The sequence below is a fragment of the Paroedura picta genome, chromosome 9 (assembly GCF_049243985.1).
Source record: "Paroedura picta isolate Pp20150507F chromosome 9, Ppicta_v3.0, whole genome shotgun sequence".
Classification (NCBI taxonomy): Eukaryota; Metazoa; Chordata; class Lepidosauria; order Squamata; family Gekkonidae; genus Paroedura; species Paroedura picta.
This window is the reverse complement of record NC_135377.1, coordinates 48,918,385-48,933,331: the sequence shown is the minus strand read 5'-3', so window position 1 is coordinate 48,933,331 and position 14,947 is coordinate 48,918,385. Positions and strand designations below refer to the sequence as shown.

The following is a 14,947-nucleotide window of genomic DNA, read 5'->3' as shown; positions in this document are numbered from 1 at the left end:
CGGGACAGCCACCCTGAGTGGGTGTTAGGCACTGAGTGGCACTTAAGCCATGAGACATGCCCCTCCTACATGCCCTTACCAGAAATATATTATGTAGAACCAATAGCAACTATTAATGCTGCTTAAAAGCACTCCTTTAAAAGCACTCTGGTGACTGACACAGCATGGAAAATAGTTGCTACAAGGTACTAATGGAAGTAAAATCACAATGATGTGGACAGGATCTTCAAAAATTGATATCTTCCAATCCAGAGGGCAGCTAACACACTTAGACTGTATTCTTTCAGAAAAGATCCTAGTAAATTAGGCTTGAAAAACAGTAAGCCCAGAAGAAGGAAGACGTGGAAAGCATATCAGTAGAGAACAACATTTCCTTGTTTTACCAGACATTTTTTAATCTGAGCAGCCAGTTCTCCATCGGTTTTTTGTTTTAAAATCTGGCTTTTATCAATAAAAGTATTCACTGTCTTCAGTGGTGCTGTACTGGTGTGAACTTGCACATTCCATACCCCATTCATAAGCCTAGACATTAATGATCTGATGGGTGTGAATATAAGGAGATGGCAAGTACAGTCTCAGAGAGCTTGGAAGGTTCAGCTGCTTTGCCACAAAAAATCACCCTCCACAAAAATACACAGTCATTTCCTGTCTAGAAATGGCTGACAGGAGTATGAAGGAGCTGGCAACACATGGAATAAATCTGCAACATAGCCCAAGAAAGTAAATTTAGTTAGTACACATAATAGCCCACAGGGTTTTTGCAACTCCAGGCAAGCCATTTAAAGGAGGCTTAACTTTTTAAAAAAATCTAAGAAAAAGTTATTTTGAGGGAGAGGCACAAGGAAAAGCATACAAAAATATCAGTCACCATATATGCCCTTGTTTCTGTATACCATTCAATAAGAATGCAGGCACATATACAAGCACAATTAACATGTAGGCATCTGGATGTTTTTAAATTCTATTTACTATGAACTTAATTTCTACCCCCTGCATAATGTAGGTAAACCTTACCAATTAGCTGCAGTTTTCCAATAGCTATAAATAATTCACAAAATAAAAGGATTGCCCTTGTCAGTTGCATTAAGAGCATTCCAGAGAAAACCATTTCATATTTTGGCAGCTCTAGCTTGAATAAACCAAAATTGCTTCAGTTGGGAAGGAGAATATTTCAGTGACATTAACGGGTACACATTTAAAGTAAAGCAAAGAAGGTGCATCTTCAATTCCTGCTAGTTTTCTGTCACATTTTACACTATGAAGCTTAAGCACAGTTATTACTTGTGAACATGGACAGAATTTAAACGTTACATGTAAGGGGATGTAAGGGGATGAGGCTATAACTGGGCTGCATCTGCACTTACTTTGTTTATTCCATTGTGGATCCTGCTGAATTCAGATCGAACTTGGGTCTTCCTCTATTCCCCCCCTCCAATTGAAACAGAAAAGTATTCTGCATGTGATTAGGGAAGCTCAGAAGGGAGGGAAGCACATTAAGAGACCCAGTCTTTCTTTTCTTGAACGGGGGGGGGGGGGGGAGACTGGAGACAGCAGAGAAGGAGGAATAAATCCAAGAGGAAAATCTCTGCCGAAAGAAGTCAGGACTTCTGGAGCTTCTGCTGAGAATAGTTAGGGCTTCCCCTTTAAGGTAAACCTTGCAACCTGGGAACAGATGCCCTGGCCAATTAGGGCTTTTCTAGGGCTGGAAGCTCAGCAGCAAGTTATTTCAGGGAAAGCAGACCGCTGCACTCTTACTCATGCCGATTTTTCAAATATCAAGGGTTATATCAACTCCAGGATATCGTGGGGGAAAGGTAGGGTCACTCCAGATCAATAATGCTTGTTGTAGATATATGTAAATGGACCCAGATCAAAATGGAAATTGCATTCAGTGTAGAAAGAAGGGACTGAATTGACATGGGATTGGAATAAAAGCTCCGTCCAGACTCAGCCCTGATAATTTTCACCAACGTGGTAACTTTCCTCAACTATCACCAGTAGTAGTCTATGAATACACATATGCACGGATGAAGCTTATTTCATACCACTGTGCTATCAATATCAAAACTAGCTATGAAGAATGATGACTTTCCAGCATCTCTTGCACATCACCTACTAACTGATGCTTTTTAAATAGGAGAAGCCATGGGCTGAATCAATTAGCCTGGTGCAGCAACCAACAAACTGAAGTTTACGGGATTGATAGGTTTCATTTGTGAATATATGTTATTTATTTACATACTTTTCCATTTTGTTCATAGGGGTTTGTTGCAGTATAAGCTTTTGAGGGCTACGGTCAGCTAATAAGATACGTAATTGTAAATTATTGAAATAGAAATTACAAATCGGAAATTGCAACATGAAAATGCTCCCTGAGACCGTTTACGCACTGGGAACTTCACTGCCTCAGCTCCCATGCAGGAGAATAAATCGGGGGCGGATGAGGTGCACCGGGCCAAATGCTCCCCCATGTGGGTGCAGGAAGAGGTGGAGCAACCTGCCATGACTAGAACTCCAGCCTGCAGCCTGGCATGAAAACTCCAGTGCGTAAACGGTATGAGAGGAGCATTTTTGCCTAGTTTTGCTTTTAAGAGCTTATTCAAGTCTGTCTAATCCTTTTAAAGTCAAATAAGCTCACAGCCAACACTTTATTCCAAACTGTAAACTCCACAAATAATCTATTTTGTTTGAATTTTATTTGATTTTTGAATGTTATTTATTTACTTATTGAAATAGTTCCATTGTGGTGGGAGGTGGTTTACAATGACAAAAACTACAAAATACATCAAAATTCTATATACTTCACATTTTATAAAAACCACCCTGAGCCTCATGGAATGGCGGTATAGAAATATAATAAATAAATAAATAAATAAATAAATAAATAAATAAATAAACAAACAAACACATACATACATACATACATACATACATACATACCCCTTCTCTAAGAAAATGATTGCAGCTTAAACTCTATTTAAACCACACATAAATAGAATGGTCTTACAGCACTTCCTGCAATCTAGCAAATTCCAAGATGGCCACCTTAAGCAGGGCAACAATTTAAAGACCACTGTTGTTGTTTAAGGACATATTTTCCATCAGTTACATGGGTTATAGACCACAAAGTGCTTTGAAGGTCATATACAATACCTTGAAATGAACTTGGAAACTAACTGGCAGCCACTATCACTATTCTGAGGTATCCTGTTAATTACTCCAGGACAGTAATCAGACTACTATTAAGGATGGACACCAACCAAAAATGCAGTTCACATCAATTCATGGTATGTGGCTTTTGCAAGGAACAGAATGCATGGGTTTAAAGGGACTAGGAGTCCCTTTAAACCCGTTTTCTGTTCTATCCACAAACCGCCATGAACCACCACAAACCGCTTTAAAATCTTTAATCACACGGAAGTTGCATTAATATTTTTGGCTGTTCTTTTGAGCTCCTTTCCCTATGTTACAATATAAGATGTACATGTTGGGGCAGGCGGATATTTTTCGGATCCAGATAACAAGAAGCAAAAATAAAAAAGAAAAAAGAAAATGAGAATTCTAAGTTATTCAGGTTCCAAATTCCTTACCTAAATGTGAAACATCTATAGCAGCATACAGACAATGAACTGCAATGGAAGTTGACTATAGAAATGGTGGGCTGAACCATCTCTGGGAAAGCTATAGCAGCATGCACCCTTGGACACCGAGCTGCGGCTGCTGCCTCCTCTGTTCCTCTCAATCCCCACAACCCCTCCCCTGTCTATTCCTTCTCCAGGGCAAAAGCCAATACTTCCATTTTTAATGGAAGGGTTAGACAAGGTTAGAATATGAGTGGTTTATACATAGGATATTAATTCAGTCAGTATTTTAATTACAGAGAACAATAACTTAGCACAGATGCAGTAGTTCTTTAGTAAAACCCTACCAGTAAGATTTTCATAATCTTCTGCTTAGAGAACTGTTTTTTGTCAACCAATACAGGTTTCAATAAACTGAAGCATGCCTGTACATAAAGTCTACAATGAAAAAATGCATTCAATCAGGTTAACAGAGCAAGGGCAGAATCTATGATTAGATGGAATGTTATTGTATCTTCTTGTCAAGAATATGGATAGTAGCCAGTCGATCCACGGCAAAATCTTGGGATAGTCAGTATTAACAGATAATGTGCATATTGCTGTGAGATATTGGAGTCAAGTTGGATTGTAGGGGAGAACAGTCACAATGGGCTTTAGCCAATGTTTCTTGGAGACTGGTTTTATATGGTCTTTAATTGCTAAATTAGATTTACTTAATTCCAGACAGCTTCTTTAAAGGAGAGGTGTGGCAGACTATAAAGTATTAATGCCTTGCAGAATAGGAGAGCCTTTGAGTGACAGGTGTTCAAATGAGGCCACTACTTTATATTTTAGGTTATGAGTTTTTGCCCCAAAGTGCACTTACTGGCACTGACCCTTAATTCCCCCACTGTCATCCATGTACATAGTATGGAGAGTTCTTTTTAGAGCTTGCTCCCAATTTAATTTGGCTCCCACTATTATGAGTAAACACATGTGGGGCATTAGGACTTGTGTAGGGAGCTCTCACCTCCTTCTACTTTTTCATTGTTCCTGGTCTGGCTCCTGAGTTCTGCTACAACCATCAACAACCATGCAGGAGGTAGGTGTGTTTTCTAAGCCTGCACAGAAAACAGTCTTTATTTTGGAGGGGGGTTAACCCCCCAATTTTTAAAAAATATTCCAGTTTTTGCAAATCTGGGGGTCTCTTAAATTTGCAGGAAAATTTATTTACTATCAGTGTAGACATGATCTGAAGATTTAGATATCTAGATGGGGGAATCACACTTCATTATATAGGTACATTATCTACAAATTTGACCACTTTATGGATCAGCTCAAATTCCTGATTATTTATAACCATATATTAATTAGCATTTCTTTCAATACTGACCCCAGAAGAACCCCGCTGCCTACTTCCATCCACCATGAGAAATGTTAATTTATTCCTACTATCTGCTTCCTGTCACTTCACCATTTTCTAATCTATAGGAGGATCTATCCTCTTATCCATGAATCTATCTAATCCCCTTTTAAAAGCCATCTCTACTCACATCTATCAACACATCCATTAGCAATGAATTTTATTTGTTGAATTAAAAAGTTCTTCCTTTGGCCTGTTCTGAATCTATTGTCCAACAGGTTGAACAATGTTGTCAACAGGATATTCAATTTGGGATAGAATGAAAGAGATTCCATCTGTAAGTATTCAACAAAATAATTATGTTAAGATAATGAGTAATCCACCATATTTGGCTTAAAACACTCCTACAGTAAAGCTACAGTATACACCCAGCCTACATTCAGTCCTTGTCAAACTGGGACTGGAATGTAGATATCCCAAGTCCATGTGCAGACTACAGAGGTTCTGCCAAGAGTAAATAAATTTATTAATCCATTGTAGTGTGCGTATTCTTTTCATTTTTTGAAGGGAGCAACTTTGTGTCATTTTAATTGGGATTTTTTGTTTCTGGATACCAGTCTTTAAGAAGAAGAAGCAGAAAGAAGAGTTGTTTCTTATATGCTGTTTTTTCTCTACCCGAAGGAGTCTCAAAGTGTCTTACAATCACCTTCCCTTTCCTCTCCCCACAACAGACACCCTGTAAGGTAGGTGAGGCTGAGGGATCCCTGCTATTAATACTTGGTCAGATCAGCTTTATGAGTGCTGTGGCAAGCCCAAGGTCACCCATGCTGGTTGCATGTGGAGGAGTGCAGAATCAAACCCAGCTCGCCAGATTAGAAGTCCTTGCTCCTAACCACTACACCAATACCAAAAATAGAAGTATGCTACAAATGCATGTTAAAATAATATCCAAGTTTTCATATAGATTCCATGTTAGTTGCCAGGTCTTTAAACATGTTCCCATTTTCAGTCTAAGCTCTCAGTGTTGCATTTCATGACCGGTGTCATAATATCTTTGAAAAAAACACATTAAGTGCATTACTCAGAATAAAATAACATACTTGCACAGCAAGCTCCAGGGAACATGGTAGTCCTGATTTCTTGGAAATTATTTTGCTGCTTTATCAGTCAGAAAACAACTGGTTAAAAGCGCAGATTTCATGTAATCATGAAAAGCCGCGCTGGATGTCTGCCTGGGAGATGTTTTACATCAGACTACCCCTCGGATGCCTGCCAAACAGGAAATAGGGAAGCGGTTTAACATTGCACTGTCCCTGATCCTCCCTGCTTCAGTGAAGAGCAAAATTAGCTTTTCATTCCAGCCACTTCCCCTTCTCTATAAGAACAAAAAAGGGGGGGGTTGCTTGCCACCCTAAACACTCACTGTTGAAAATGTGCTGGCAGAGATAACTTGTCAGCTTCACAGAACAAAGAGAATATATTTGTTTATAATACATGACCTCACTTAGTAAATTCCTATCTTTCTTTTCATTAAGCAATTACAGTTTCTGTAGTCCAAAGGTGAATTGTGCCTCTAATTCACAAACTAATTTTGAAAAAAAAGGACAAAGAATGCAGCAGTAATGGTATGGTTACTTAATGCAATTATATGAAAAGAGCAAGAAAATAATCCCATCAAACAGTTCACTGCCATCCTGGATCATTTTTCTTGCATCCCCCTCTGCCTAGCACTCCTACACTACATTTTTGCATGCATTCTGCTTTCATATTTGCACTCCAGGCTCATAAAGAAGAATTTATGAGGTTAATGTTAACTTGAGCACCCACATGAAAGTGATTTAAGGTGAACAAGATTGGAATTGGGCTTACACAGTAATGAAGTTGTTTATACTAGGTTATTTTTCAAGGCCCACAGTTCTAAAACCATTTATTCCATGAGGGCTTCTACTGTTCCACACTAAATTGCTTATGGGTTGGAGCCAATGTCTTGCTCTATTTTTGTTCTCAGAATCTTGGTAAATATTTTTAGTAGATGATGGAGTTTCATTGACATCGTTTGAGTCAAGCATCTCACAAAGCCTCATTATGACTTTGAAGACCCCTAGGTACTTTTCTCTTTGTGGGTCCCTCCCATCATCATAATACCAATATAAAAATACTTTTGGTATAATTGTAAATACAATGACTTTTTATTTCTCCTTTAGGTAATATTTAATAAATTTTCATCAGCCTTAAAAATTTCATTTTCTTTGTGAGAAAAAAATTAAAATACTTTCTTTAAGCCTAAAAGTTCATTTTTCTTCAGATTTTAAAAGAAATTAAAACATTTTCATGGGCCCCTAAATATATTGTGGGCCCTAATGAATAAGTCCATGTTATGTATATCTAATAAATATTTAGTGACTTAGATTTTATTTGCATTTTAGATTCATTTGATGCATTGCAGTAACATGTACATAACACATGTGTCTTTTGTTGTACATACTATACCATATAGATCACACCAGAGTTCTCAGAATGAAGCGATGTGTTTAAATTGGAAAGTGTCATGGAATGTCATTTATAGAGTGTCATTTACAGAAAAAGGTTAATGTGTTTAAAACAAATCTAAGTTTATAATAGATATTTAAGAAATTTCTATATTATCCATCAAATTGCCAAAAGGATAGATTCAAGTGGGTAGTGTCACGGACCGTGGGCTGGTCTGGCTGACCAGAACAAACCCCTCAAAGAGAATTTCTTCATACACATGTGGTACAAAAGAATTCAGTCTTTATTGAAGGGTTCCGTAAGGAAAAGCGGGACAAAGCATGGCAAGAACAGGAACGTTGATAGAGATAAGCATAGATGCCCCCCCCCAGGTCTATATATAGGGGGATAGTTTAGGCAGGAGAAATAGTTCCCATAGAGGAGGCTTATCCAGTCTGCCTTCTCTGCCATCCCTGGCAGTAAATTTCCAATGCTTACTATGTGAACCAAGGACGAGGAGAGATAAGAAAGAGTTCTTTGCAGCAAGAGGGAGATACTCTCTACTGGTCATAAACCGTGGGATGGAGGAGGGGAGGGAAAGTACAGAAAAATGAGAGGAACATGGAGGTTAGGGAAGGGTGAAGGACCTGCAGGCCTGTTGAACCCTAAGTTAACACTCCTGGGGAGCTCAGGAGAATGATCATGACAAGTAGCCACTTGAATTATATCCACATTCCTTACAATCCTCTCTTCTGTTTATTTTATTTGGGACAATGTGACTGTGATGTGATATTAGTAATATGTAATATAATTTTGAATTTAATTCTCTAGGCTCAGGACAAGATAGTTGCCAGCACAGCTTGTCGCTTGCAGGGATGTTTCCACTTTTGGGTGGAGATGGATGAGGCCAGATACAACTATGAAAGTCTCTGCCATTAATCACTAACAGGGACAGCTTTATTTCTCCAATGTTTTTGTGAACTACAACTGAACTCAAAAGCATCATATTGCTTAATTTGGATACTGTAACACAGTTTACTAATTTGCCATACTTTGCTTTTGCCTTACATCTCCACGGTTATGATAGTTTTTCATTTAGTCTGAGGAAGAGTGCATTCACTCACGCCTTGAATAAATCTTTATTGGTCTTAAAGGTGCTATTAGACTCTGTTTAAATTGCCAGAAGTCATTCACATTACAAAAACCATTACATAATAAAAAGATACTGCAACCCAACAAATGCTGAAACTCCACAAATTTCACAGTAAACAATAAAAATTAAAAAATTAAAAACATTCAGCATAAATTGCAAATACTGATCAATTAAATAAAAACAAGCTGAAACAGAAATGTCTTGGACTAGTGCCAAAACAAATAAAATAATGATGCTAGAAGCAGAGAAAGTTATAAGGTGTTAACAGGAGCTTTGAAAAGGCTCTATTGTTTGAGACCACCCACTTAGCTTCAAAAAACTGGGGGATACTAAGGAGGTAAACATCTAAGCCTTTACAAACGACTTATTGAAATCATTGCTACTACTATATCCTACTCTGTCTCGATTTTTATGGGTCAAAACCCACAAATTTTGGAGGCAAGATGGCCAGCTGCTGCTTATCTAGTGTAGAGTTTTATTTTTTTTATTTTTTAAATTTCTGCTTTGCCTTTGCTTTTATAAAGAGCTGATAACAAGAAGCTTTTCAGTCTGTGCTGCCAAGTTTTAAATGTTTTAAACTATAACTGTTGTTGTTGTTGTTTTTACTTCCATTAGGTCTTATGTGACTGCCAGTAACAACGCAAGTGAGTAGGAGTGAAAATATTTCTTCGTTTCTATACTGCCTGTCCAAGAATGCCACAGATAATCTAGCGCACAAGATACTTGTGGCATTGTTAACAACAGGGAGGAATAAGAAATGTGCAAGGGATATTTCTGAACACTGGTCCCCTACAAACTTTGAAAAGCAGCCTCACTTAGAAGACTGAATTCTTTTGAGAGAACCAGTAAGCGTGTCTACTGCTTCTACCCTTCCACTTGTGGAAAATATTTCCAAAGTTTCTGAAGCTTTGGTAATTGAACCTGAAACTAAGGTGTATTACTAGCTGCTTATCAGGCAAGCCTTTCTCTTTTAAGAGCAATGATTCCTCAAATTGTCAGCAAGTGCCTTTTTAAACAGAGGCTAGATAGCCATCTGACGGAGAGGCTGATTCTGTGAATTCTCAAGGAGGTGGCAGGTTACAGTAATTTTGATCCAGTCAGTGTCATCAAATGATGTACATACAGTGGTACAGCTCTCAAAAATTTACATTCCTAATATACCTTAAGCATTTCTCTGTCCTTGAGGAAATGGACAGAGAAATGTAGAGGGGAAAGGAACCTCATTTAAGCCATCATAATAGCTTAACTGCAGCTTAATTTTCCTAACAGACATCTGTTTTTTCGTTTTTATTCCTTTCTATTTGTATAATCAAAGTGGTTTAATGTATTTTGTATTGTATTTTATGGATTTTATATTGTGAACTGCCCCAAGACGGGTGTCGTGAAGGTTAGTATAAAAGTTTATAAATAAATAAATAAATCAGGCAGACTCTTTGGAAAGCAAGAACAGTTTAATAATTCACAGGATTCACAATGGCAACTTACCTAAGCATCAGGGACCAGGCCAGAAAGAGAGAAACCTTTACCAGCTGAAACAGAGTTCAAACTTTTCTAAAGAATTCTAAAGGGAAACATGATTCTACACAAAATGGACAAATAAAATAGAATTAAGTTTCTTTTCTGTATAAAAGGAATTTAGGTTTCCACAAAAGCCTTCATGACCAGTCATCTGGTGATGGTGTTTGAATAACAAAGTATGAGCTTTAGAGATAGATTTGAACACTGACCAATGAAGAATGGCACACGGGCCACTTTCTGTTTGAAATTGCTAAGTGATGTATTTTGAATGCTTCTTACATGTAACCATGAATCATGAAGCTATGTTATGCCATGGAGATTAATGCTACAGATCTAAACACGCTTGTATATAATGGTAAAAATCTAAGAGTAGTTGTAAGAATCTGATTTGGTTAGATGAGTAGGCAAACAAGCCAAAGAGGGTATAAGAGTAAGTGAATATCCAAAGAGAGTCAGGCAGAGAGGATCCAATGCCTCTCTCCCTCACTTCCTGTCTTTCAGGTATTCACTTCATGGAAGTAAGGCCTTTTCTTACTAAGCCAGTTATTGGTCTCCTTTGAATGTGTTCCACTGCCCTTTTCCCTGGAGGACTGGTGAGATTTAAATGCTTCTTGTTATACTATTATGTTACTTTTCATGCTCAACACTGCTTGTGCTTTCAATGTATTTTTAAGTGCTGGGGTAAGAGCTGAACATTCTGAATGTGTTTAAAAGAGAAAATTCTTGTTAGAGCTTATATATCCCATAAAATCCCATACAATTTATGAACCTAGTGTTCAAGTTCATTCTTTTCCTGGAAGTATCATTGCCAGAGTGAGATTTAAAAAGATTCATAAGCATAGGTTTACCCTGGAAACAACACAGGTTAATATACCTCCTGGATACTTTCATAAACACTCTCTGAACAGTTGGTTGTAAGTCAATCTGTACTCTAAAAGTCTTCTGACACTGAACTGCCACATAGAAAATCCAGGTTTACCCAGAAGTGAGCAATTTCATCTATGAAATGCTTTGCAAATTCATCACATTCCATTACTACCATTCAGTTATGACATTCAACTACAAAATAATTTCATGTTGCCCATCTCTAACCCTCAGAGATTGTAAAACTGCCATCTAAAACAAGCACGAATAAGTACATACAGCCTCTCTTTTATAGCCTGGATTTTCAGATTATAAATGAAAGGGGATTTTGTAGACTTACTTCCCAGTAGGCCTTTATTGTACCACGTAAACTAGAAAGCAATATTTAAGAAGGGAAAGGTTGTAGTTTATCTCAGAGGTATCCCAAGCTTGCCTGCATGTAGGTAGGTAGATTGGAATGTGAAACACTACACAGATTAAACTCAGTGGAAGTACTGTACAACATGTGAAAGAATGGAATAAAAATAAATATGGTTTCATACTGTTAAAAAATCATCTGAAATGCGAACAACTATTTTGTGTTGATAGCACCATGAAATGGCAAACATCTACTCTAAACCAGTAGGGCGTCCTCCTGTCTCACCAATGTTAGTCACACATGAAAAGCCTGATTTAGTTTTCCAATGTACACTATCTTGCAAATTACCCTCATTGACTAGGCCACATTAAGATTCTGAGTAGACCTGCTTAGGAGGGCACTGTTAAATGTCTAGGCAACTTGAAAACAAAAAAACAAATTAATTGTAAAAATAATTTTTACTCAAGTACTTTAACGTGACAATGTTTCTTATAGGGCATGGACTAGACAGAGAAATATTATCCTGAAAGCACACAACAACCTCTCTCAAAAGAGCATACATATTGAGAAGCATTTCTGTAGAAAATATAAATTTAGAAACATAAAATAACAAAATGTCTGCAGAAATACGACTTATTCTGCACTTAAGTTGACTTCTATTCAGCGAGCTATAGTGGGAGTTATTCTTCTATATTTTTCACATTAAAAAATTATTTTCTAAGTTTTTAAAATAAAAAATACTTGATTAGAAGCACATGTAACTACCCAAGATGATTGGACTGGCTTGATAAGCTGGGAGAACTTTGTAAGATGGCAAACCTGACGAATTTGCTAAATAGAAGATCTGAAGAATGTCAAGATCACTGACATTTCTATGTGGACTATATCAGTAGGAAGATTTATAATATGTATTAGCCCAGTGGGGAAACTGAAAATAGAATGGTTATTGTATTCTTTTCCTGTATTTTTTTTTTTACAAAAAAACCCCCACTTCTTTGGATATAACAATCATGGAATATATTTTCTGTAATGAATAGTGTCCCGTAAATGTCCAGTTTATGCAACTGAGTAATAAATTAACATGGAAAGTATCTGTGACCGCTGGAAGCAGCTGTCTTCATAATTCGCTAAGCCCTACGTGGGTGGAGAAAGGGGCGGAGCCAGTCCGGGTGAGGGGACTCATCACCCAGACTGACAAGAATTCCAGCCATTCGGGTGAGGGGCCATTTGGCCCATTACCTGAATGGCTGGAGTTCACCGGGGGTGGCGGAGGCCCACAGGAAAGCCGGGGACTCACTGGGGAGGGGGGTGGGCAAGGGAGGCTTCCCTGCAAGCCTCAGAGCAGACCTGCCATGTCAGTGACACGGCAGGTCTGCTGCGAGACCTGCAGGGAAGCCGCGCACTCGGCGGGGAGGGGGGCAGCCAAGGAGGCTTCCCTGTGGGCTTCAGAGGAGGCCTGCTGCATCGGCGGGGAGGGGGGCGGACAGCCAGGGGATCCCCGTGTGTGGGGTGTCCTGGGAGTTGCGGGGCCTCTGCTGCGGGGCCCCCCTTTCAAAGCCCACTCTTATGTGCGGGCTTTGAAGCCTAGTCTAATCAATAAAATAGTACTCAAAGGCTGACTTAATAAAGCATTGTGAAACTAATTCGGTAATGATTAATAATACCTTACAGTGATCAAAGATTCCATGCCTTCTACTACCAGGAGCTGTGTCATCTTGAACAGTTCTGCAGGGGCTGGAAAAGGGAGCTTTTCTGCCAGGCATTTGGCTGAGGTCGACCTGACCCACTGCTTCTCATTGGCCCCCCTGACGGACGGACGGACGGATGAGCACTGTGTAAGTATGTTGCAATAGACTGTCTCAGAAAATCAAGCCTGGATACAGGTTACTGGACACAGGTTAGAGGTTACTGTAGCTGGGGCCAACAGTATTCCTCCTGATGGATGGCCGCCCTGACTCTCTCCTAGAAATATGAGCCAGCTGCCTAGAAGCAGTGCTGGGGTGGCTTAAGCAGAGCCATCTGAAGCTCAACCCTTCAAAGATACAGGGCCTGTGGCTGGGCAGGAAAGGTTCAAGCGAGGAAGCGTGCCTACCCAACCTGGATGGAGTGCAGGTATCAGTGGCCCACTCCACCAGGAACCTTCCTTCTCAATGGAGGCTCAGATCACGATGGTAGCATGGCTGGCATTTTACCACCTTTGCCAAGCCAAACTACTAGCACCCTACTTGGCCCCAGAACACCTAGCCACAGTGATCCATGCGATGGTCACCTCTAGACTGGACTTCTGCAACTCGCTCTATGCTAGCCTGACCTTATCCTTGATCCAGAAACTACAACTGGTCCAGAACACAGCTGCCAGGGTGCTCACAGCAACACCTTGGAGGTCCCACCTCCAGCCCATCCTCCAGCAGCCCTGCTGGCTTCCGGTTGAATTCCAGATTAGGCTTAAGGTTTTGGTTATCAGTATTAAGGCTACACACGGTCTGGGCCCAGTATACCTGAGGCCTCTACGCCTACACCTCTCAAAGAGCCTTTGCGCTTTACCACCTCAAAACTCCTGGTGGTCCCTGGCCCCAAGGAAGCCTGCTTGACCTCAACCAGGGCTAGAGCTTTCTCCATCCTGGTCCCCACCTGGTGGAATGAGCTCCCAGAGGAAATCAGGGCCCTGACAGAACTTGAACAGTTCTACAGGGCCTGCAAAAGGGAGCTCCTCCACCAGACATTTGGTTGAGGGCAGGCTGCTAGTAGTTAAAGACACCATGCCTAGCTACAATAGTGTGTAGTACAATGAGACAGATATCATTCAGGACTTTGAGCATCCTCAGGGGTGAATAGTTAAGAGACAGCTGGTTCAGCAGCAGACCCTAGGATGCAAGGTTAAGGGTTCAAGTCTGAATCAGAGGGAAGGAATGTATCCCAGAGAGCGCAGGCTTATTCAGGGTCTAGGGGCTCTACCTATACACTGAAGGAAGCTCCTGAAGGTGTCTAAACTATCTCCTTCTGTAGAAGTTATCTGAAACATCTATAAACCACATCCTGCAATTATATATGTGGGTACTTTCTCCTCTTTCTGACTCTTTGGTTTGTCAGAATTCTGGTTCCTGAGGAAACATATCTTCACAGAGACGACAGCAAAACTGCAGGTAATATTTAAGACAAAATATTCATTTTATCCTTCTTCCTATTAGTTAAGACTAAGCAAAAAACAAGTGATACCTGATAGAAGTTTGGCCAGAAAGTGCTAATTGCCAGTTCCACCCGGATCCAAGTTCCTGTAGGAGCTCCAGATGTATTCCATACTGGGCTTCCAAGGGGACCATTATTAACTTTCACATAAACGTTTAATACGCCAGGACTGGAACCAGTCTTGCTAGAAACGTAAAAATTGAAATCGATGCAATGAGTGTCATTTTCTTTAAGTTGTGGTAGTAGAAGATGTGCTCTTTGTCCAAACCTTCCAGAAGTATTCACCAGCATAAAAGATCCTGTAGGAAACAAAAATAGTTCAGTCAGTGGTTTACTATCTCTTGTCTTGAATCATACCTCAACAGAAGTAAGAACTACTGTATTGTATAAAGGTAAAAGGTAAAGGTATCCCCTGTGCAAGCACCGGGTCATGTCTAACCCTTGGAGTGATGCCCTCTAGCGTTTTCTTGGCAGAC

At 39.6% G+C, this 14,947-nt stretch overlaps 1 protein-coding gene across 1 annotated transcript in view; it reads right to left on the bottom strand.

The window, feature by feature from the left end:
- Positions 1-14,947, bottom strand: part of PTPRM (protein tyrosine phosphatase receptor type M) — a 525,104-nt gene that overhangs the window by 326,555 nt on the left and 183,602 nt on the right. The window contains exon 3 of the mRNA XM_077352746.1: positions 14,502-14,770. Coding sequence (XP_077208861.1) covers positions 14,502-14,770 — 269 coding nt within the window. The remainder of the gene's footprint in view (positions 1-14,501; positions 14,771-14,947) is intronic.